The sequence below is a fragment of the Dasypus novemcinctus genome, chromosome 13 (genome assembly GCF_030445035.2).
Source record: "Dasypus novemcinctus isolate mDasNov1 chromosome 13, mDasNov1.1.hap2, whole genome shotgun sequence".
NCBI lineage: Eukaryota > Metazoa > Chordata > Mammalia > Cingulata > Dasypodidae > Dasypus > Dasypus novemcinctus.
Genome location: NC_080685.1, coordinates 42,127,627 through 42,151,145, shown reverse-complemented (window position 1 = coordinate 42,151,145; position 23,519 = coordinate 42,127,627). Strand labels below are relative to the sequence as shown.

At 38.9% G+C, this 23,519-nt stretch overlaps 1 protein-coding gene across 8 annotated transcripts in view; it reads right to left on the bottom strand.

The window, feature by feature from the left end:
- The window catches only part of PBX1 (PBX homeobox 1), a 322,770-nt gene extending 307,963 nt beyond the window's left edge, over window positions 1-14,807 (bottom strand). For 2 of the 8 annotated variants that reach the window (XM_023590621.3, XM_071207549.1), the window contains exons 1-2: window positions 13,653-14,709; window positions 10,395-10,468 (exon numbers count right to left, since the gene is read on the bottom strand). In XM_023590621.3, the coding sequence (XP_023446389.1) occupies window positions 10,395-10,468; window positions 13,653-13,843 (265 nt within the window). In that variant the 5' untranslated portion in view covers window positions 13,844-14,709. Of the gene's footprint in view, window positions 1-10,394; window positions 10,469-13,652 lie in introns of all 8 variants that reach the window. The other 6 variants (XM_071207550.1, XM_058310048.2, XM_058310049.2 and 3 more) reach the window with 6 other exon arrangements.
- Window positions 14,808-23,519: the final 8,712 nt, after the last annotated feature.

Genomic DNA, 23,519 nt, shown 5'->3' with positions numbered 1-23,519 from the left:
CTCGTGGCTGGGGTGGGGTGGTGAGAGCGCCTCGGGCCATGCGAAGTGACCCCAGGCCGGCACGGAGCGCTCCGTGGCTGCCCACTGCGTCCGGCGAGGGGAGGCGAAGGGAACCCTGCGGACAAACTCGGCTGCTCGGTCCGCGCGCGGGAGGCCAGCGCCGCCCGGCCTCGTCGGGACTCGAGGCCGCAGGGCGCGCGGGGCGACCGGTTTCTCCGGCCGCCCTCGGGGCCCACGGCGAGGACAGGCGCGGGGCGCGGGGGCGCAGGGGCGCCCCCGGTGCCGAGCAGGCGGCAGCGCCGAGCGTCCTCGGTGCGGCGGGAATAGGCCCGGCGGCTCGAGTCAACACTTCTGCGACGACGGGGGGGTTCGCGGCGGCGCCCCGCTCTCTCCTCTGGGAGACTAACTGCGCGGGGTCCCGCAGCCAGACCGAGATGCGCATCCAGCAAGGCCCGGCTCACGGCATTATTACCCGCCCTGAGAGGGGAGTCTTCTGTTCGCGCCAGGTCATGTGGCTCCGCTTTTTCTTACCTTTTTTTTTTTTTCCCAAAGTTCCAAAAGTTCTATTTGGTAGTGCACCCCCTTAAGTTCTTTCAGACGACTCATTTCACTTTTTCCCCCTGATCTGGGCCAGGGTTCTCTCTCATCCCTTGTTCTGTTTCATTGGTCTTTCCCCCCGCTTTCCCCCTTAACTGACCTCAGCACGAAACTGCTTTAATTTATGCCTCACACGATGGGGTAACTGCTCAGGCCTTTATCCTCCGCGTGGCGAGCGGCATCACCCACCCGCACCCACCCAGGCATTTCCCTCGCGAGGGGTTAGGGATTACAGGCACCCTAGTCAGGAGGCCACACAAAGGAAAGCTGTGCTTGTGTTGCGGGCGCTTTGTTTTTAAATGTTTATTAATGTAAGCAGTGTGAGGGCCCTAGCCCCTCTGCATGCAAATACCGTAGAAAAGGAATTAACGTCTACACCCTCCTATCCACAGAGTGCCTTTCAGAATGGATGTAGGCTGGGCTCATCATTAGGGTCTTCGAGAAGCCCTCTCTGTGAGGGACAAAAGATAAATGCAAAGTTTCAATTCTATTAACTATGGTAATTATAAGGAGGATTCTAACAATGCTTGGAGTCTAAAACCACCTAAAGCCCTCAGAAAAACAACTGACTATTCTCCCTCTGCCCAACCAGTGCAGGCCACTAGGTAAATTTATTCCTCTGACCTACTGGCATACTCAACCCAGTTTCAAAGCAAGACAAATAAAGAACTTTTCTCTCATGCCTACTGACCACAGTTTCTTAGGGAAACTCAAACTTCTCTCCAAACATCCTCAGTTCAAGTTTACTGAAGCCCCACTGCCCCGCAGGTGGGAAGGAGGCATTATTTTATCCCAGCTGAGACGAAAGGTGAACAAGGACTCTCCATTCCAATATGAAAACCAAGCCCAAGTTTCCTAACTTTCAGAGCTGATCCTATGACTTCATAAAGCTGTACTGCACTTCCAAAGTTTTTTGCATTTTTAAAAAGCAATTTTCAGTGCAGAATCCTATAGCTACAAATACATAGTATGGAAACATTATTTGCATCCAGTCAAGGATTCAACAAGGTGATTAAACTGGGAGTGGCCTCCAACTGGCTTTGTAAATGTGAGGCTAAATTCTTCAAGGTAAAAAAAAAAAAAATTATACTAATTTTTTTCCCTCCCTCTTTGCCTTCTCCAATTCAACTTGATTGATGGAAGTAGCTCTAACACCACCATAACCAGTTTTACATGACTGTCTAGAAAAGATGTGAGGCTTCACAGGATAAATTAGAGCTGCCATAACAGTGAAAATGAATTTTCTTTTATAAATGTTCCACCTGTGTTCCCTCCTATGAGCCGAGGACTTGGCAGAGATCATGCTAGGGCTCATGATCCATGGAATGTGCAGTCAGATTAGACTCACCCATTCCATGGATGTGGAAACCTGAGGCCAAGAGGTTAAATGGCATTCTCAAAATAACATACTACCATGAAAGCTGAAATGAGTATTAGACCCCGAAACACCTGACTCCAGGTCCAGCAAACTTTGTCACACCATAGAGTCCTCTGTACTTGCTTGCTTATACTCTAGCTGGAGAAAACAAAGTGGCTGCTTCCACTAACTCATTCTATGTTGGAGAGCATTACCAATTTTATTAAGGATAAGGAAACAAAGCACAAAATGGGGAGAGGAGGAGGTGGGGAAGAGAGAGAGAGAGAGAGAGAGAAAGAAAGAGGCGGAGGGGAACCACCCCATGCCAGATCCCTGTAGTGACCTCAGAAGGGAGCAGTGGGACATTGCCTGCCAGAAAAAGATGCTTTAGCAGATAGATGCTTTATTCTGGAGCATGGCTATTCATCAGGAACCAATTTCAACAGCCAGAGAATTACCACATCAAGTTTGAGTAGGGTACAACCATGTGTCTTCCTCAGAGTGGGAAAACTATGCCAAAAAGGGAACGAAACAATGATTTATGACTAAGCAACCATTCTATGCCTGTGTTGTCCAATCTGGTAGCCAGCACTAGCCACATGTGACTCTTGAGCACTTGAAGTATGGCTAGTCCAAATTGAGATATTCTGTAATTGTAAATTATAACATGGATTTCAAAGACTTAGTAGAAAGAATGTAAAAATTAACATCTATGTTGATTACATATTGAAATATTTTAGATATATTGGGTAAAATAAAATATTGAAATTAGTTTCATGTTTCCTTATTTTTACATGGGGCTATTAGAAAAGTCTTAGACATCAAATTTAAAATTACAATGTGTTATTTACATAGTGTGAACGACACTGGGATACTCTTCTCAGAACTCTGAGGTTGGGGGAGGAGGATGTGGGAGCGTTGGGATACCTTTCACTGAGTTTTGCCCAAGATTTTTTTCTCTCTTAACAGACAACCATTTAACAGGACAGTAGGTTCAGACAACACGTACACACACCTCTAAAACTCCTGGGCAGACACGGTAGAAAACACAATCTAAACAGAGAAGGCCAAACAGATGAGAGGGGTGGGCCAAACTGTACCATGTGGTTTCAGAAAAATAGCAGTATGCCATTTATTGAGCACTCACTGAGCTATAAGCTTTATGTTATTGTCTTAGTCCTTCAATCAACTCTACATAGTAGGTATCATTATCTTCACTCTACAATAAGGAAATTGAAACTAGCTGCTAAGTAACTTCTATTAAGGTCACACAACAAGCTAGGATTGGAATCCATCTGGGCTTGCCTTGGCAATCCATGTTCTCTCTTTCTCATAGATTGCTATTCAGAAAATTCTCCAATCTTTTTCCCAATACCTTCCTCTCCTGGAACAAGACACTTGAAACTCCAGCATCAGAGATTCATTCTTTTGACTTAATTTTTTTCTCTTTAAAATGAAAATAGCTCGGAGAGAAATTTCATATAAATCATACTTCAAATCAAATAAATTTATCAAAAATGTTTTTCTTAAGAGTAGGTATTGATCAAAAAAGGCAAAAACCAGGGTAGAGGCCTAAACATAGAGGAGAAAAAAGGTCACTGGAGAAAAAGCTTGAAAAAAATGGACAGCTAGGATGGATTTATACAAATCTTCTGTCATTTACACAATATGGTTTAAGAATAAACCTACTGCAGCCACTGTGGAAAACAGTTTAACAAATCCTCAAAATGTAAACATAATTACCATTTGACCCAGCAATTCCACTCCTAGTCATATGCCAAGAAAAATGACAACAAATATCTACGCAAAAACTTTTATGCCAATGTCCACAGCATCATTATTCATTAATAGTCAAAAAGCAGAAATAACCTAAATTTCTATCAATTGATGAATGGATGAACAAAATGCGGTATATCCATACAATGGTACATTATTTGGCAATAAATACTGTTAAATATTAAATAATATTATTAAATATCATTTGGAATTAAGTACTGATAGATGCTACAGTACTACAGCATAGAAAAATCTTGAAAACATTATGCTAAGTGAAAGAAGCCAGTCACAAAACACTATATATTGCATGATTCCATTTATGTGAAATGTCCAAAGAAGGCAAATCCATTGAGACAGAAAGTAGATTAGCAGTGAACAGGAGCTAGGCAAAGAGGGAAATGGGGACTGACTGGTAATAGGTACTGGATTTCTTTGGGTCATGATGAAAATATTCTATAATTAGATTGTGGTGATGGTTACACAAACGTTGTGAATATACCAAAAGCCACTGAAGTGTATACTTTAAATTTTATGGTATATTAAATATATGTCAATAAAGCTATAAAAAAGAATAAACCTACTATGCATCAAGGATTTCCTTACAGCAAGGATATTGTTTTCCTAAACGAGGAACAGATTAGGACAGAAAGAGGTCAAGTTGACCTTACCACACTTTATGTTACTCTTCCTGCTTTCAGAAACATCCAACTTGAATTGGAAGGGTCTGTGTGCTTTCAGAGAAAATATTTTTAACTGAAATGACACAATGTCTATAGTTGCTGATGTTAAGAAAATGCCATCACTAATAACATACGCAATTCTAGCTTTTCAGGTGGTCTGGTTTGTGGATAATTGAAAACCTTTGTCTACTTTTACACATTCTCCCCTACCTCCATCCCAACCTCTTCTGCAACCCTAGTCCCAGCCTTTTGGCCGGATAAAGCTTCTTGCTTTAAGAGAATGGCAAGCGAAATGAAAGAAAGCAAATCTTAAATTTAGCAATTTGTGTCTCTCTTCGGCATATAGTCATAGAATTTTGGAATTGGCTCACTTTTTGGGGACCATCTGGTGCAAGGCAATCTTTTTCATATAAGAAAACAGGGCCAGAAATTATAAAAGCTAACAGTTACTGACTATTTACTCTATGCCAGACACTGTAATTTACAGGTATTACCTCAATTAATCCCCAGAATAACACTCTAAGATAGTTCCATTATTGTTCCATTTTATAGATGAGGAAAATTAAGCACAAAGTGGGTTTGTAACTTGAATAAGGTACATTGGTAAGAAGCTGCGCAGATCTGGGACAGAATTCTCATGAGAGATTACTGACTACCCCATTACTTAATTTGAGCCTAGTAGGCATCTGTTCCTTTGGCTTACAAGAGTTAATGCAATGACATTCTGTGAAATGGAATAGGATGGGAGTATTGAGGTCATTTATTATCAATAATACAGTACCTTCTATCTATATAGCCCAGGGAGCTCAAAGCACTTTGCAAACAACAGGAAGCTGTTTTCATCTCAGGTAAGAAGCAGAGGTGGAGCCAGTCTTATGATGTTCTTCTAACAGAGGCTTCAATAACAACACATATGGACGAGGTGCTTTTCAGGGTCATAGGAAAATGAATAAGAACTGTCCTGGGAGCTGGACTAGGACACTGCCTCTATCATGTGGATGCTTTTTGGTGGTGAAAAAAAAAAAATTATAAAGGAAAGACAATAAAGGTTTATTTAGATTCACTTCACCAAGTTCAAAACATTAACAGCATCCATCTAAAGAGGTCGGAAATCAAGATTAAGAAAAAGCTTTCCTAAGGCATGCATGTAAACTATGTCTTAAAAGAAGTTAGGGGTTATGCTTGAAATTTAAAAATCCTTTCCTATTTGAATGTGTACATAGCTACGTTTTGATTTGTTTGTTTGGGGGCTTTTTTGTAAATATGCCAAAAACAATAACAAAATCTTACTGGATGTCAACAGAAAGCAGAGGCAAAGGCATGTGAAAAATATCCAGTAAAAACACAAGCAGGCCATGCCTCCTCACCCCACAACCCCCTCCCAGGTCCAGAGCACAGCCGGCTCCAGATCTGGGAGTTCGTATCGTTAGTCCCCCTACAGCTCTGCCAAAACCCTGCAGTTCTTTGATCACAAGCTTCTCCCTGCATCTTCCCACTTATAAATCCATTTCCAATTTCCTCAGTTTAACCTAAATCTGTCTAGGTTTCCAGCCTTCACAGACACCTCTATTGCTAGAACAATCTACACCAAGTTTCTAAAAAGCTCATTTTGGTAGCTATGACCAAGCCATTCTTTGCATCCTCTTCCCCATATCTCAAAGGCCAGAATTTTTCTAACCCTGCCCCCATTCTAAAACAGATTACACAGAAGTGACAGAAGAGAAGGGATACTTCTCAGCCTATGTCGTGTCACTCATAGAGCCACATTATTGTAGGTCTATAGCTTATATCCCGATGATAATAAATAATATATAGCTACTTGCATTACTTTTTCCTTAGCACACTGTTGGGCCTGAAGTTTTCAGGTAAAACTGGCTTGTAACATCTCTTCGCTTGCTCCCCTTTTCTCTCTTACTATCCAGCTATCTCAAAAAAAAAAAAAAAAAAAAATCTTGAATTCTCTCAAAGGGTTTTGCATATACCTGTTAGAGATAAGCTACTATGAAAAGTTACTCTTGCCACTTCAACCCCAAAAGAAGTCTGATCACAGAAATCTGTCTAGTTCTTTCACTCCTGTTTTCTGCTCACGGCCCAGTATTATCAGAATGATTTCCAAGCAACATACAGCTTCCTTCTATAGTGCCCCGCCACCTATATATACGAACACACACATTATTCTTTAATGCTTGAAAGGTGGAAGGAGAGGAAGAGAAGCCCCACAATGTAATTGCTATATTAAAAAGAGGTGGCAGACAAGAATAATAAGGGAGGGTGTAAAAAGTGAAATACAAGTAGTAGACTTGAAAAAAAAGAGAAAATACTGCAGTTCTATGATGGGGGTGTTAATTGAACACAGTGAAAAGGAGAGAGAACAAAAGGGTGTTAAGGAAGCAAAAAATAATTTCTTAACCTCCTCCAAGGATTTGATTTAACTTCAGTGCAGATAATGCACAGAGGAAAACTGGCTGAAAAGTACCATATATAGTTTTTATGTTCTAAACTAAAAATATTCATAACAATTTACAGCTATTCATTGCTATCTATAAATATTCTCCTTAGTAAATGGCACCCAATATTTTTTATATTTTTCTAATTTATAAATGATTTTGATACAGAATTAATTTTTAAAAATATATATATGTATGTATCTCCAAGGTCTTTTTAAGAAATGCAGTGTTTGACTTTTTCTCACTTTCTTCCATCCTACCCATCTCACTAATACCACATATACACACATATAAAACTCAGCCTCTTGCTAATATGTCAGCAGACAAGGAATGGTTCTTAAAAAACAAAAGAAAATGTGATATTAAATGGCCCCAAACTCTATGTTACCAGAATAAGCAAGTAGAAAAAAGCCACTTCTGAAATATACAATGCTATAGATCTTGACGGGATTTATCTTGCTGCTGTTTGTGATTTGTTGCCCAAGCATTCTGCTGGCATTCTTTTTTTTTTTTTTAACATTCTTAAAAAAGCTAAAATATCAAAAATACAAGCTTCTCCACACTCTGAAGTAAGAAGACACATGGTTTGTTTTCTTTTTTTTAATAGCCCTAGCCCCACAATAATTTCCAACTTAAGTACCCAACTACCAACTATAATTTAGATGGTACTGCCTATTTTAGGTGTTATGTGTTTCTTTAAAGTTTCAAAAGGTTGTAAGACAGTATTAGCTAGGTTTTCTATCTACTTACGAGCCTTCCAACACAAATCTTTAACAAAAACTCAAACAAAAAAGCAAAAGCAGCAAATGAAAGCAATTACCACCCTCTTCTCAGAGTCCTGCCTTCCTAACAGTGACCTAGATGAGCCATGCGTGTGAACTTTTTGTTAGAAAACAAGCAAAGCCCACCTTAAGTCAGGTAACCTACAATGCTTGAGATGGAAGCTCAAAAACACTCATCAAAGAGGGCACTTCCAAGTAACAATAGGAATAGTCCCAAAACAATGAAGGAATATATGTGAAGTGATCATTCAAGTCATCTTTTCACTAGCTCTGCATCCAAAACAAAACAAAAAAAATACTCCAGCTAGTTTATAGACATTTAATATTTCTCTGTCACATCAACCACAAGAAGGATACGCTGGCTCAGAAAATGAGAGTTCGGCAGTTCCTGACTAATTGTGCTTTAAAATCAAAGGGTTCTTTTCAACTTACTACAGTTGACTCCTACCTTTAACAGAGAATCCTCAACCTTCGACGAGTGGTTTCTTCCTTATCCTCAAACCACCCAATGCACAAGTTGAAGAATAAGAGGCAACTAGGCCTTTATTATTATTATTATTTCACACAGGGGTTGCTCAATCTAAAAATACATGTGTGTGTTTATTTTCTCCTGTACATGGGGGCAATGATCCTTCTCATTTTCAATTTACATTATTCAATAAACTGTTTTTTTAAAAATATATTATTCTAGAGACAACACACAAAACATTACTTAAGACAAAAAAAAAATTTACAAGCATTAAATGTCTTGACTAAAATTTTTAAAAAGCAAAATATGCAACCCTATAGAACATGATTCTGACCAATACTTCTGAAGTATGCTTCCTATCACCATACTTCAGCCAATATGAATAAGATACAAACTCCTTAATACCCCCACTGGAAAGAGATCTCCATTTATACCCACCCACTTTGATCCACTGCCCCAGAAGGTTTTCAACTGAAGAATTAAACACCTTGGCCACAAGGTATATTTTAGTACCCAGATGGACTTCCTTTCAATAAAAATCTGATAAAGTCTCTTCAAAAATAGACTCTCTTTAGCCTGGATTATCACATATGTCTTTATGTGTTTTTTATTTTTATCTACATTTTGTGAACCAAAATCAGCTGGCAGTGGTACTCAATTGGAAAGAAATTTCAACAAACCAAATATTCAAAGTACACTAACATCAGACATCAACATAGAGAAGGAGAAGGAAGGGAAAAAGGAATGAAGAGGAAAAAATACATGTCTTCTGTTCTGTGCTACTAGAAGAAAAAATTAAGTGTGACAAACTGGAAAAGCTCTTTTGATATTTGTATATGCAAACCATAAATCTCTTTAAAAGGTGTTTCACAGCTAAAATGAAATTAACAGCTTTGAAATGAGGTTAGGCGTTGGCAGTGCAACCTGGAAGACTTAAAAGGTCTGAACGTCACTGTTCAGGTGCTTTGTCTAAGATGGTATGCACAACACAAATAACAGTCAACAAAAGGGCTGCTTCCTGATTTTACATACATTTCAAGACTTAAGTAATTACATATTCAATCAACAGTCGCGTCTTGAAACTGTTTTTTTTTTTAAAGAGAAACACAGACAGCTCTCAAAAAGAAAGCCACCCTGTGTGCCCTCTCCCCCCTTTCTTTTACGTGTAACTATCAATGTATATCAACCCGGCATGCAATCATATTTATTGTCACTTTCATTCATGTCATGCCCTTGCTTATATGGTTTAGATATGAATTATTGACTGTTACACTCCTTGTTGTAAAAAATAAATAAATAAATAGGATGTCAGGTACTTTGCACTGCTCTAAAGCAAGCGAGTCAGAGCCCAGCAGAAGCTTGCGCTTTATATAACCAACCTCCTGTACCTCATCTTTACGTCCGTGTTTCAGATTGCCTTCTCCACTCTTTCTTCTTACAAGGGAGAGATTTTCCCACTTTGGAAAATTAAGGATTAAAGTAAACAAACAAGAGGATGTTGCTAAATGTCCTTCCCAGAGCATCTGTTGTTTAAGAACACCTCTGATTGATGACTGCTATTTTTTAATTGTTGCTTTAAAATTTAAATGCCCTCCTGGGAAGTGTTATAAGTGTGTTAGTCCATGATATGAGGTCTAGAAAGTAGAAAAACAACAGAATGAGTAATCTCATGGCATTATATTCTCCTAAACCCAATGATTCTCCCTGCTATAAAATCCCAGAGCACTCAGATGCAGATAACCTACTGTTGTCTAGTGCTTTCCACAAAGGTATTGACAGCACTCTGCTTTAGAACCTTTAGTCTGCTGCTTTGTGTAATTACAAGAAAAAAAAAAGGAAAGGAAACTTTAAACAGCTCAGCCCACTCCCGCCTCCCCGCCCCATGCCCAACTCCAAAAAAACTGAAAATAAAAAAATAAAGAATTACAGTTTTAAATATGGGACAAATATATTCCTTAAGGAAATGGACTTTTACTTTCATATTTTTCCCCCAAAGGCGCAACATTTTATAAATTTCCCTTCAGAACCTATATTTTAGTCCCAATTTCAAGTAAGCTACACATAGAGTTAAGGAAAATAAACCAGTAATACTTGATAATAATTGTCAAGGAAACTTAGTGCTTTTTTTAAAGGAAGCAGGGCTAGGACTTCCTACTGGAATATGCAATCAGTCTTGATAGTATTTATATTCTAAAATTTTAATATTTAGAAAATGGGTCAGTGTTTGCTGGTTAAGTGATTCAACTGGCCAAAGAAAATGCTTAAATGTTGAAATCTCATTCCTACCTGTTTTTTCTTTGATTTCACACAACACATTAAACAAGGCAGGCTTCATTCTGTGGCAGTTTAAAGCATGTTTTCTGCAAGAAAGAAATAACATGATAGCTTTAGGTAGACTTTCATGATCAAATGTTGATAATGCAAAAGGGAACAAAAATTTGAATGTTTAGCCAAAATTATATCCCAAGCATAACTCCGTGGCATGCTTCGATTGTTTTTATGACTTAATATACAAGTCCCACCATAGAAAAAGAAATAATGTTAATTAGTAGGGAGAGAGTAGGGATTTAACTACAGAACAGAACTAACCTAAATTATGCCCATTTAGACAGAGTTGTGGTTTTTGTTTTGTTTTAAGTCTTTTAATCACAGCGGAATTCCTAAACCAATACTCCTATCCAGGGCAATGAATACAGCAAAGCCAAATGCATGTGTTAACAGTTTTGTATAATCTATGCAACCACCACAGCCTAGGAGCTGTCTGCCTCTCTGTCTGTGTGTGTGTTTTCAAATTTAATTCATCCATGTGTTCGAATTCATTCCGCAGATGCCCCTGTATTCTCATAAACACAAGATGCTTGAAAGGTCTTCTGTGTAGAACTGTCAATTTATAAAATTTCAGTCCCCAACTTAAAGAGTATGGAAATGCATTGCCAGGGGGCAAACATACCCATATGGGGAATAAATTCATTTCTCTGTGTTCACATTATGCCTCTTGTGCACACACCGCTTATTTGCAGGTGTTGAAATTCAATTATTTACAATTAGAACCTTGCACTCACTGGGGAAAAAATAAATACCATTCTGCCTTTTGAATTAGTGATTTACCTGATTCTGGTGTGTGTGTGTGTGTGTGTATTCAGAATGCACTTGAAGAACAAAACAATACCTTTCCTTTAATTTTATTATAGAAGAAGGATATTGTTTTGGAAACAAAATACTGATCATATCAGCTATTAGTTAAGGGAATTCTGTTTACTAACTAAAATTAATGTGTAAAGATAAATGGAAATGCCTGGCTCTCAAAACACATGCAATTTATTTTTAATCCCTTGGAAAGTTAAAAAACAGATACACATCCTCATGAAGAACAAGAACCAGAAGCACGCTGTATGTACTGTACAACAGGAGTATAATAAGCTCAGAATTCAAGAGAGTTCCAATGAGCTCATACTTTGTGTCTAAAATATTAATGGTTTACTTTGTAAACAATAAATATACATTATGAAGGTTTGACTGGAGAAAAGTAAAAAGGCCACAGCATTTGCTCCGTGGAGTTACACTGTTTAAGCAAAAAGAAAGCAAACTGGTGATTTAGTCAGTCCTCATGTGGATTGAGAGAAGGGGTGGAAAAGATTTCTTCAATGTACTGAAGACCTCTTTTGTGATCTCTTAAAACAGTTTTCACTAATTGTGTTCTTATACATAGGCCCAAATGCAAACAAAAATCCCAGCACAGATTTCTAGAAATACTGGATTTCCACAACATACAAATGGGGTAATAGAAGAACAGAAAATTTCCCTATCCCCAATTGCCTGCTCTCTCTAAGCAAATAGGCCATTAAAAGAGGGTACCCGCCAAGCCATGTTGGTCCTCAGTTTCACCAATAAGGAGAGGAACTAAACATCAGAAAATCGGTGGGTACCCATTTTTACTAGCTTCTTCCACTTTACAAACTTGCTAATAATCTAGTTTATTGCATGTCTGAGTTTATTTTTCTGGAACAATGTAATGGAGAAATTTGTTCCAATTCAAAAGAAAATGGATAAATTTCAAAAAGAACACTGATTAATTTCTGCAAACTTTTCCCCATTAAAAAAAATTTACAAGAGTTTGAGTCTTTGAACATTTCCAAGTTTTCAAGCACCCGTAAACCTCGGTACTTTTGAGTTTACATGTTGCATGTGCTTACAGCTAAAATAAGACTGTAATTCATGCATCCCTGCTTTTTGCCGCTGCTTCACTTTCTCAACTCAAATTTCGATTTCCCTTAAGACAAAAATACATATAATGATGTCTTCACCATATAATTAAGCCATTTCAGATATAGGAATGATGTATATATGATTAAAATTTTTCTGAGCGAAGAGACTACTTCTGAGATTTAACAAAGCTGGGTAATTGTATGGACATATGTGGTCTTAGATTTTTTAAATTCTCCTTTTTGAGCTCGGCCTTGGGCAAGCTGTTAGTGGGTTGCCACTTAGTCTGTTTTATTTTGAAAGAGAATTTACTGTAAAATCCTCGTGTGGTGGACTATATACCTGGCAGTGGATTAAGTTGAGAAGCTACACAGCTTCTTCTCTCCTTAATGAAGATCTTCGTGCCCTCCAGTATTGAAATACATAAAATTCACACATGCTTTCATTTCTATTTAGTTGCATTCTAAGTGGTGCTGAAGGAAGCATGGGGAAAAGAGCATGCTTGATTTTTATCCCCCCCACCCCTTTTTAAAGGACCACACAGAGCTGTCTGTGTCACCCAAGGTTAGCAAGCCGACTCAAATTGAGACAATAAAGTTAAACAGAATATCTGAGTCCCTTAAGTCTAACAAATACGTCTAAAAGCAAAATTGTATTTTCTTTCTTTGCATTCCTTTTTTTTTTTTTTGAGACAATTAAGTGAATGCAAAATATTTTCTTGATAGCTAACAACTACTGACAAAGAAATACCCTAATTTTTTGAGGGAAGGAGGAGAGGGGGAAATGATAATTAATTTTGGAGGGGTAAGTCAAGAAAGAAAATCTAAAGTCGCTGAATTAGGCAAGGAGACAACTAAATTTACAAACAAATGTTCTTGGGACATTTTGGTCTGTAAGGCTACGGAGTCCCTCAACAAGAAGGCATGGAATGCTGTTCAAAACTTGACAAATCTGCTTTCTCTGATACTTTTTTTAAAAGCAGTAAAAAGTGCCGAGGGCCGCTTTTGGATCAGTTGGAAGCATTTTCGGCGTGCCTAAACGTGTTTGAGGCTATACATGAGTATTTCTATATTCATATATATATATGTTCACACACACAATACATACACACATATCTACCTATATGTATACACAGCCACATCACGGCATGGGCGATTACACTTTCGATAACAACGCTCCTGCAAATTTTACTCCTCCGCCATGTAGTTGCTCGTCAAAATGGAAAAAGAAATAACATTTAAAAAGAAAGCGCTGTGGTGATTCGGTTCCCATTGTTTCCCCCTGCGAGTGGGAGAAAAAAAAAAAAAAACCAAGAAAGGAAAAGAAAAGCCTCCATCTCACCTGGCCTGCGCCTCATCCAAACTCTGGTCTGTGATGGTCATAATTTGCTGTAAAATGTCTCCAATGTCCTGCTTCCTCCCGCCCTCCCCCTCGGTCCCTCCGGCCCCATCCTGCAAGTGCTGGGACAGGCCGGGGTGTCCGGCCATCCCGACCCCAGCATGGGAATGCATCAGCCTGGGCTGCTCGTCCATCTCCAAAGGCAACGGCGGCCCCCGGCTCTTCCTCTTCTCCTCGGCTTGGCTCCTGGAAAGCACCAAGGCTTTTTATCCTTCAAGCTGTCTTCAAATCCTTTTCAGGATAAACAGGGAAGGGGAAAAAAAAGAAAACCAAAAGAAAAAAATATATATCCCTTTGCCTCTTTAGAGGATAGTGGGAGGATGGGGAGTGGGGAGGGGGAGGGGGGCGTGAAGGGGTTGCGGGGTGAGGGTGGGGATAAGGGCTGGCGGGGAAGGGTGTTGACTCCAAAAAGCAAGAAAAATAAACCACCTTCCCACTTGGCGAAAAGAAATCAGAGCTGGCTTTTGGTTTTTCAGTCCGGTCTCCTTTGCAAAGCAGAAATGGGCTCCCGGCGCTTAAATCTGTAGCTTAATCCTTTTGCAAATATGCATTGATCGGGAGAAAGGGAAGGAAGGCAGGGGGATTGCAATGCAAACTTTCCCCCCCCACCCCCCGCTGCCCCCCACCCCCACTCCGGGCCAGAGTGATCTCAAAGGGGGTGGGCTGTTGCAAAAGCCAGATCTCCCCCAGCCGCGGCGGCAGGCAAAGCACAGGCTCTCTTCTCCTCCGTGTCTCTGCAAACTCCAGCAACCCCGTCAGCCTCCTGCTTTTGTTTAGCTCAGGCTCAGGACTCCAGAAACATATACAGAAAAACCACAGCCTGAGAGGAGGAGGAGGAGGACGAGAAGGAGGAGGAGGACGAGAAGGAGAGGGGAGGGGGCAGAGGAAAGGGGAGAGGGGGCGGGGACGCCAGGAGGCGGGGAAAAGCGGGAAGGAGGGCACGCGGAGCCCCGCCCCCTCTTCTGATTGGCCATCAGAGAAAAGACGGGCTCCTCCTCTCTCTAGTTTCCTCGCTGCGCCTCCTCTTCAACCTCCTTCTGCTCCTCCTCGCCCGACGACCTGTCAATCAGAGTTCAGAGGTGGGCCGGGAAGGAGGCCGAGCTAATACCAAGTCTCCAGGCCTTAAAGGTGCAACGGTACCGTAGTTCCACCTCAATTAGTCACTTTCCACTTTTCTATCCTGGCTCAGGTCTCAGCGCATTCTGATTCAGACCTTGAGGCAAACGTGGCTTTCCTTAATTGCAAACGTATAAAATTAACCCGAAGGAACAGACTCGAAGTGAGATTTCTTTTTTTCTCCCTGGGTTTTTTGGTTTGTTTTGTTTTGTTGTTGTAACATTGCTATTTAAACTTGATTCTTTTAAATCCTAGAACTAAGGGAAATTGTTGAGAGCAAAAATTTATCAGCATGAAGGAGTCATAAAACCCAGTCGAACTGTTAATATGACTAATAATGATCCCTAATAAACAGCAGATGTAATAATAGATAAAAACAACAATCAGAGTAGAGTTAAGAGACATACTGAACTGTGACGTTTTTGTTGCATGAAAACTAATTATGGACCATGAAACTAAATAATGCTGAAGAAGAAGAGATTAAGAAGTAAGTTCACCAAATAAAACTAATTCAACATTTCTCTCTCTTCCCCCTGGGGGAAATTAGTTATTGGCTTAAATACTTAATAAAGAAATGCATTATCACAGTCCAGTTCCAGTTTTTAATATAGTCTAATAAGCGACTGGAAGAAGGGAAATGACATTTATTGAATGCCTACTATGCACTAAGTAATTTGCATGAATTCTCTTAATGTCCAAGACATTTCGTGAGTTAGAGATTATTAGAAAGGTTACATAACTTTCCTAAGGTCTCACAGTTACTAAGTGTCAAAATTGGAATTCATACCTAAGTGTGGCTTTCTCCAAAGGGCACGATGTTTGCATTGCACAATCATCCTCAGTCTAAGGGAAATGTGGGACTAGTGTAAAAATTAATTATTAATGTACATATTGCCCATCTTGTTTGAAAAGAGACTTCAGGTCCTTACAAGGATATATTTTAGAGCAAGATGACTCAAACTGAAAATGAATGGAAATGAATAAAGAAAAACAAGAATAAAATGGAATCAGGAAAAGAACAGATGCACTTTTTTATAGTTAAAGTCTATATAATCTACCCCAGGTGAATCACAAACTTGACTCCAGTCTTTCCATTAGTCATGGCAAGAGGGGAAATCTGACTGTTTACACAGTCACAATGGCTGTAAGATAAAATAGAAGCCCAATTGCTTAGGAGAAGCCCAGCATATTTTGGAATATAGAATATTCTGTTGCTTATCCTGCCCTCTCCCTGGTGGCAAAGGAAATGCACTGAACCACTGCAAACCTCAGTGTTCCCAATCTGCAAAATGGAGGGCAGTTGTGCTAATTGTGTTGAGATCCTCAAACAATGTTATTCTTTTCACAGTCCAGCCTCGGTCCTAATCCTTATGCAGAACAAGTTTGACAAGATAAAGGGAACATATGAAAGAGTTTTGAAGCAGTTCTTAACAGCTACTTGGTATTACTTCACATGAGAGCATGCAATGGTCAGTATTAATTATAATTACAGTGCCCTATTTTTTATAGCAATTGTTTTATTCACATATATACTCTTGTAAACTCTTTTATCAACACTAATCAAAGATTGAGTACAAGACTATATGCTCAAATCAGCGTATAAGTTAGCATATCCCTTTTAGCAATGCAAGTTATCACATCTTAAAGAAGAAAAACAAATCAGGGAAGCAGCTGTACCTCAATTGATTGGGTTCCTTTCTACCATATGGGAGGCCCTGGGTTCATGTCCCAAGGCCTCCTTGTGAAGGCAAGCCAGCCCACACCCACAGAGAGCTGGCACAGCAAGATAACCCAACAAAGGGAGACAAACAGACACAGAAGAACACGCAGTGAATGGACATAGAGAGCAGACAGCAAGCAAGCCGTGGGAGATTGAGGGGATAAATAAGTAAATAAATTAAAATCTTAATAAAAGAAAAAGTCAAACTAGAACCTTTAAGAATTCCATTTGTGAGCAAGTCATTTTAACTGAAAACCTAATAAAAGCTCATGGGGCACAGCATTAAGAAAGGTGTCATCAGTACACAAAGATCATTGTTTCTAGAAACATTTTATTAGGGAAATAAGAAATGTATACAAGAACATTAATTATTATAGATAACATTATTGAGTGCTTCCTACAGTTGGGTATTATATTCAAGGTGCTGTATTGATTTAATCAGCACAATTGACCACAATACCTGTGCTTTTAGCCATTACCCTATGGCACTGCCCAAATTCATTTCAGTATATAATAAATGCCATAGAAATGTTGCCATGTTCTAGAAAGTACTGTAAGGGATTAGAGCCAGGAGCAACCTGGTTGGGGTGATTAGAAGTAGGATGGATCTAAAGGATAAATTGGATCTGGAGGATGGGGCTAATGAATTAGCCTGAAGTACAGGGTCTATATCTGTTGGGCACAATGAAAATGATAATTAGAAAAGTCTGATTGTGAAGACCTCCAACATCAGAGTTTGTATGCTTTATCTAGTAGACACTGGGGAGCCACTGACACAGGCTGTATGTTTGTTTTTTTTTTTCATTTGTTTTAAGCAGGAAAACAGAAAAGCATGTTTAGGAAGAATTATCTGTTTGCCCAACACAAAATGGTTTTAGAAGGGAAAATTAAATAAGGCCTGAATTAGGATGGTGACAGTAGAAATAGAAAAGAGAGGACAATTACAAGGAGCATTTTCAAAGTAAAGCCAGTAGAGCTCGATAATTGATTTTATGTGGGTGGGAAGGATAAAGAAATTGTTTTCAAGCTTGGGTGAGAAGGATATGTCGGCATTTATAGAACAATAATTATAGCTATAGATACAATTTGTTGAGTGCTGATTGTGTTTCAGGCACTGTATGTACATTACCACTTAATTTTAACAACTGAACACTTAATTTTAACAACTTCCTTGTGAGATTATAATCTCCATATTGCAGATGAAAAAACAAGTTTCCTAGAAGTTGAATTATTTGGCAAAGTATGGATGTAACAACTCTCCTATTTTTAATATATTACAGAGAACTAAGGAAGTTAGGAGAAGAAGCTACTGTAGGCAAAACAATAAAAAATTAAGTTATTCTTCTATTTACATTAGGAAATTCCTAAAACTATGCCCTGAGGAGAAACTTACACATGCAATTTCCTTACCTTATGGGTTGTGGCAACGGGTGGATAATGCTATATTATGCCTTCCATATCTTAGCTGTGCCTTAATTGTAATAGATGTTTAACAAATTTGTGTTGAAAGAATGAATGATGCCGGTAATCATGCTGTATTTCTTCAGACTAACAACTGAAGCCCACTGAATCATGTTTTAAGGACATGAGTCATTATGGAAACTTGGCCAACAAACCAAAGTAGTTCTCAACCTTATTCTCACATGTCTAGGTCATTTTACCTTGTTTACTTCTATGTCAAATATTTAGGAAACCTAAATATTTAGGATTTTCTTTGAAACTTTATTAGGAACTCATTACTACATAGTCTTATCTTTATTAAGGGATAATTAAGAAAGTGCAAGAGGAGTATGCAAGGACCTAGTCTATTCCCCAGCCAACAAATGGTTGAAAAGATGGGCCTCCTTAAAAGGTCACATAAATAATTTCATCACCACATGGTTTTATATCATCTGAACAGACATTTGTCTGTATATCTTTATGATTATATTTGAATTGGCCTCTAGATTTCTGTTAACTCTGCTACCAACATGGGAAAAGAAGTTCTCTGCACAAGAGGTTCAGTACCAGGGGTAGTAACCAAAGACAGTAGCCGGAGTAGTTGATGTCATCCCTTTCTCTGCCCAAGGATTCTTATCTTTCAGCTATTACCCCTTTCTCCTTGCTTTTCTTCAACGTTTCCACTCCTTTCTCTACCTTCATTCTTCTTGTTCTTCCTTTTCTTCGGTCCAACTTTCTCTGTTCTGCTCACTGAGATCTGCCCCCTCCCAGCTTGTTCCTGTTTCTTTGTTTCATTGGGCATGTCCTGAAGCAGTGCTGGGGCAGTATATTAGGGCAGAGATTAGAAATAGCTTGACTCAGTTTCCGTGAATGATCTTCAGGAGATCTGTGAATACCAGGAAATTATTTACAAAGCTTAGTGGTATGTGCTGCTTTGTATTCTCCTTAGAAGAGTGTCTATTTATCAGAGTCTCAAGGAATTTCAAGACTCCAAAAAGGTTACATTTTCCAGGCTTGAAGGCACAAATAAAATAAATGGTATACAACTCAACCATGCATTGGTCTGGAGACAATATGCCACTCTTAGCAGGTGGGATTTTCTAGGGAACTTCATTCTCTGTTTCCTAAATAGAGCAAGTTCAGACTAACAGGCCCTTAGAATGGCTATTGAATGATAGTCAATCCTATATCAATATAATGGCTAAAGAGCAGCAGGTACCAACCCTTGAATGCAAATCAAAAAGGAGATGGTGGACTTGTTGCAGTAGAACTTCAGCACGTTATAATGCTCGAGGCACAAGTAATATGAAGAGAAATGGATTCCCTGATTTCAAAGAATTTGCATTCTAGTGTAGAAGATGAGCAATAAGCAAATAAATAAATATATAAGCTCAGAGACTCATAAATGCTATGGATAAAATAGAATAGGATAAAGTGACATAGAGTTGGGGAGGTAGCACCCAGATAGGGTGATGAAGGAAGTCCTCTCTTAGAAGTTGACATTTGAGTATAGACTTGAATGAGAAGCCAGATATGGATAGATCCTGGGAAAGAGTAATGGGAGGTGGGGGAGGAAAAGATCAACATGTGCAAAGGGCCTGAGCTTAGACAATTTGAGCAAAAGAAAGCCAGAGAGACTGTAGCACAGTAAGAAGCAAGAGAAAAGGTACATAAAGCTGAAGCCAAAGAGGGAAATAAAGCCCAGGCAACATCTAGACTTTTAGGCCATTGTAAGGAGTTTGGATTTTATTCTAACTGCATTTAAAATCAACTGGAGAGTGTTAGGCAGAGGAGTAGAATTGGGGATAGATTCAACAAATAATTATTAACAATAGACTATATATGCCAGGTACTTTCTAATCAATAGTGAATATGCTAGCGGTCTCTGATCTCATGAAACATACATCCGGTTGTGTTATGGACTGAATTATGTGGCCCAAAAGATATGTTGAAGGCCTAACTCCTAAAACATTGGAATGTGATCTTATATGGAAATAGAATCATCTCAGATGGAATTAGGCAAATTAAAATGAGGTCACACTGGAATAGCAGAGGCTCCTAATCCAGTATGGCTGATGTCCTTAAAGGAAGAGGAAATTTGGACACAGGCAGAGAGACAGAAAGAAGATGGTCATTTGACACCTGAGACAGAGATGGAAAGCCCAAAGATTGCTGATAAACCATGAGAAATCAGGAGATGATCATGGATCAGATTCTTTCCTAGAGATGTCAGAGGGAGCATGACCCTACCAACACCTTGATTTTGGACTTACATCCTCCAGAATTGTGAGACAATCAATTTTCTTGTTTTAGGCCACCCAATTTGTGGTGCTTTATTATGGCAACCTTAGGAATCTAAGACATAGTGGAATAAATTAATGCAAAAAATAATCAAACATCAGGGAATGGTACGTTTTCAAGACAATAACATTGGAAGGTAGATAGAAAGTAGCCTGGGAACTGTTTTAGATTGAGTGATCAGGGAGGATATGCTGAGGAGGGACATTAAAGCCCTGACATGAATAAGGAGTCAGCTACCTGAGGCCAGGCAAAAGACAATACAGAGGAAATAAGTGAGTTATGAATGAACCTAGATTGTTTGAGGGGCAGGCCCTAAAGCCTATGTGGCAGGAAGGAAGAGTGGTACAAGAGTTCAGAAATCTAATAGATCAATGAGAAGAAAGACTTTGTAGGGTTTTCAACAGGAGAGTGACATAATCTGACTTTAGTTTTAAAAGTGTTATTTGCCTTAATGCAGAGAATGGATTGCAGGGATTGGAGTGAATAAAGCAGGAAGAATGCAGTAGCTTGGGCTCAAAAGGATGGCGTTTGTATAAATGCAGTGGTCCTGGACATGGTGGGAAACGATTCAAGATATTTTTTGGAGATGAAGTCAACCAGACTCACTAGAAGCTGATATGCATGGGGAGAGGGAAAGGAATCAGAGCTCACTTCAGGATTTTTCTCTTGACTTACTAAAGAAGTAGTATCACAGCTTAGTGAGGTGGAGAAACATCCCCTCTGAGATAAATATGATGATTCCCAATTCACAGATGAGGAAACTAAGGGTCAACAAAAATAATTTCAAAGCATATGCTCTATCCACCTTAGCATCTTTACCTGGCATAAGAACTACCCAGATGCTCTTAACTTAGATAAGAAACATCTAAGGAATCATCTGCGTCACCACTGCAAGATCTTCCTTGTTTTTACATATAGCTGTGTGATTGGAAGAAGATCTTGAGCAAGGGAATACTGCTTAGTCATCCCATAGATGTCCACCAATTCAAAACTTTCTTCTAAATGTCACAGTAATAAAGCCAGCTGTAGGCTAACTCATTACCCTCTTGTATTTCTTCCTCATATATATCTTATTAAAGTTAAGGGTATTACCACCCACCCAATTTCTTTAGCCAGAAATCTTTTTCCTCTCCTTCAGCCACCACTGCACTTGACTAGCAAATCCTCTTGAGTCTATTTCTTCAACTCACACTCTTCTGTGATTCTGATTAGAGAAGACAGACATTTAAAGATAATTGTAAATCACTGTTTAAGACATCTTTGTCTCTCAGGACAATTGCATCAATTTTTCAGGCACCAGAAACTCCCCATTCTAGTCCTAAATCCAAAGTATTGCTTCGGTTGTATTCCTTAAAAACCAAAACTTATCACGTCACTCTCTTGCTTTAAGATACTTAGAAGCTTTGTTTGAATAATGTTTAAATGCCTTTGCATGGCGTAACAGGATTTTCTAAATCTATCTCCAGGCTAAATGTCTCTAGTCTTATTTCTTATTATTGCCTCCATACTGAACTTCTGCTTCCCAAGTGGGCCATGCCCTTTCATGACTCTATGAACTAGTATGTGCTCCACAGGAAGTATCTTTCTGCCTGCTTCCATTGTCTAAACTCAGCTCAAATATCTTCTCCTCTGAGTCCTTTCTGACTATCCCAGGCATATTAATTATTAATTCCTTGGAACCCCCTGTGTACTGTTCACATAACTCTTTGTTTACTGGTAAGTATCTGCCAGTGGGCTCTGAATGCCTTGAGGGTAGCTTCAGTGCCTGGATGGCTGGCACATGAAAACTTCTCAGTACACCTAAGAAAGAGAAAAAGACGGAGGGGAGTTCATATAGCAGATTATTTTGCTTTTCTCTTGGCTTATTTCTTCTAATTAACATTAAGTTGAGTCTATAGGTATACATACAAAGTGAAATATTTTCACACAATTATTTTTGGGAGAAGAGATCCACGCATCAAGAAAAGATTGGGCCAGGAAGATGTCTTAAGATACCTCTCTGTAAGATTCTATGCAAAGTTAACTTTTTCTTTTTATTGCTGAACTAGAATATTTTAAAATCAAGAGTTAGTAGGATTCAATTATACAACTATTTGTCTCAAATCTTCCCTTTCATTTTTATTTATATAAAGATAAAAGTAAAGACAAATCAATGAGCTTTATATTCCTGAATTACATTTTGGATTTCAACAAATTTCAAGGCAGCATAAAATAGTTTAATAGACTAAGTAATGATGACATACTAATGGAAATTTTTATGTTTCTCTTCATTACATCACATTGTATAAAATCAATATCAAATATATAAGCTAATAGCCCCTATCTTTTTTTAAATCAATGAGATTATTTTGACAGTGTCCCCAAATTATCAGCAATCAAAAACAAGACATATCTTAACAAATAGGATGGAGATTACTAGGAAAGTAGAGGGAATATAGCTTCATAATTCTGCCTAGATACAGTTCTTCCTGTCTGGGCACAGCTGGAGTGAAGTATACGATAAGAGCCATAACACACATACACAGCACCTTTCTGCCTCCCATGCAAAGATGAACCCTCTTTCTTCCTGTGCAAACAACTGGAAGCACTCTTTCTATAAGGCAGCCTATTTATGAACAGAAGAACTGAAATCTGTTTCTTCTTTTCACTATAAAACAGAGCCCATCAAGCTAGCTCAATTCTCCAGGGTTAGAAAAAAGAAATCAGTTCTAAATTCGCACATCTAACTGTGGCAGACCAGCTTTTTGCAGACAAATACTTCTGACAATAACCACTAGAAAGGGTTAAATAATAATCTGTCTGAAGGCATTTGAAAACTACTAAGCAATGAATATCTGAGGCCCTAAAACCCAGGAGAGCAAGGAAAGTTTAGAGAGGTAAGCCTAGCATTCATTTCTGTTTTTCCCTTTAAGTCATTTGCTGATTTTTAAGTGGTTTGCAAGAAGATGGGATACTGAATAAACAGTCTTACAATGCTAGGGAGATAAAAATTGTAGCCCAGGGACCCTAAAAAGGGGCTTTCTTATATGCACCTCAGAGCTGCATTAGGAATAGAGAGGAACCAAAAATTGTAACAACTTTCACAAAACCTAAAGTCCAGGTTCTCCTTAGCACAATTCCAGACTGGATTAAATTGAAATGACTTTATCTATCTTCCCTCATGAGTGAAAACATCCTTTCTGGAAGTAGACAACATCAAGCGGAGTCTCAAAGTATTCCTATAATGTTTCTTT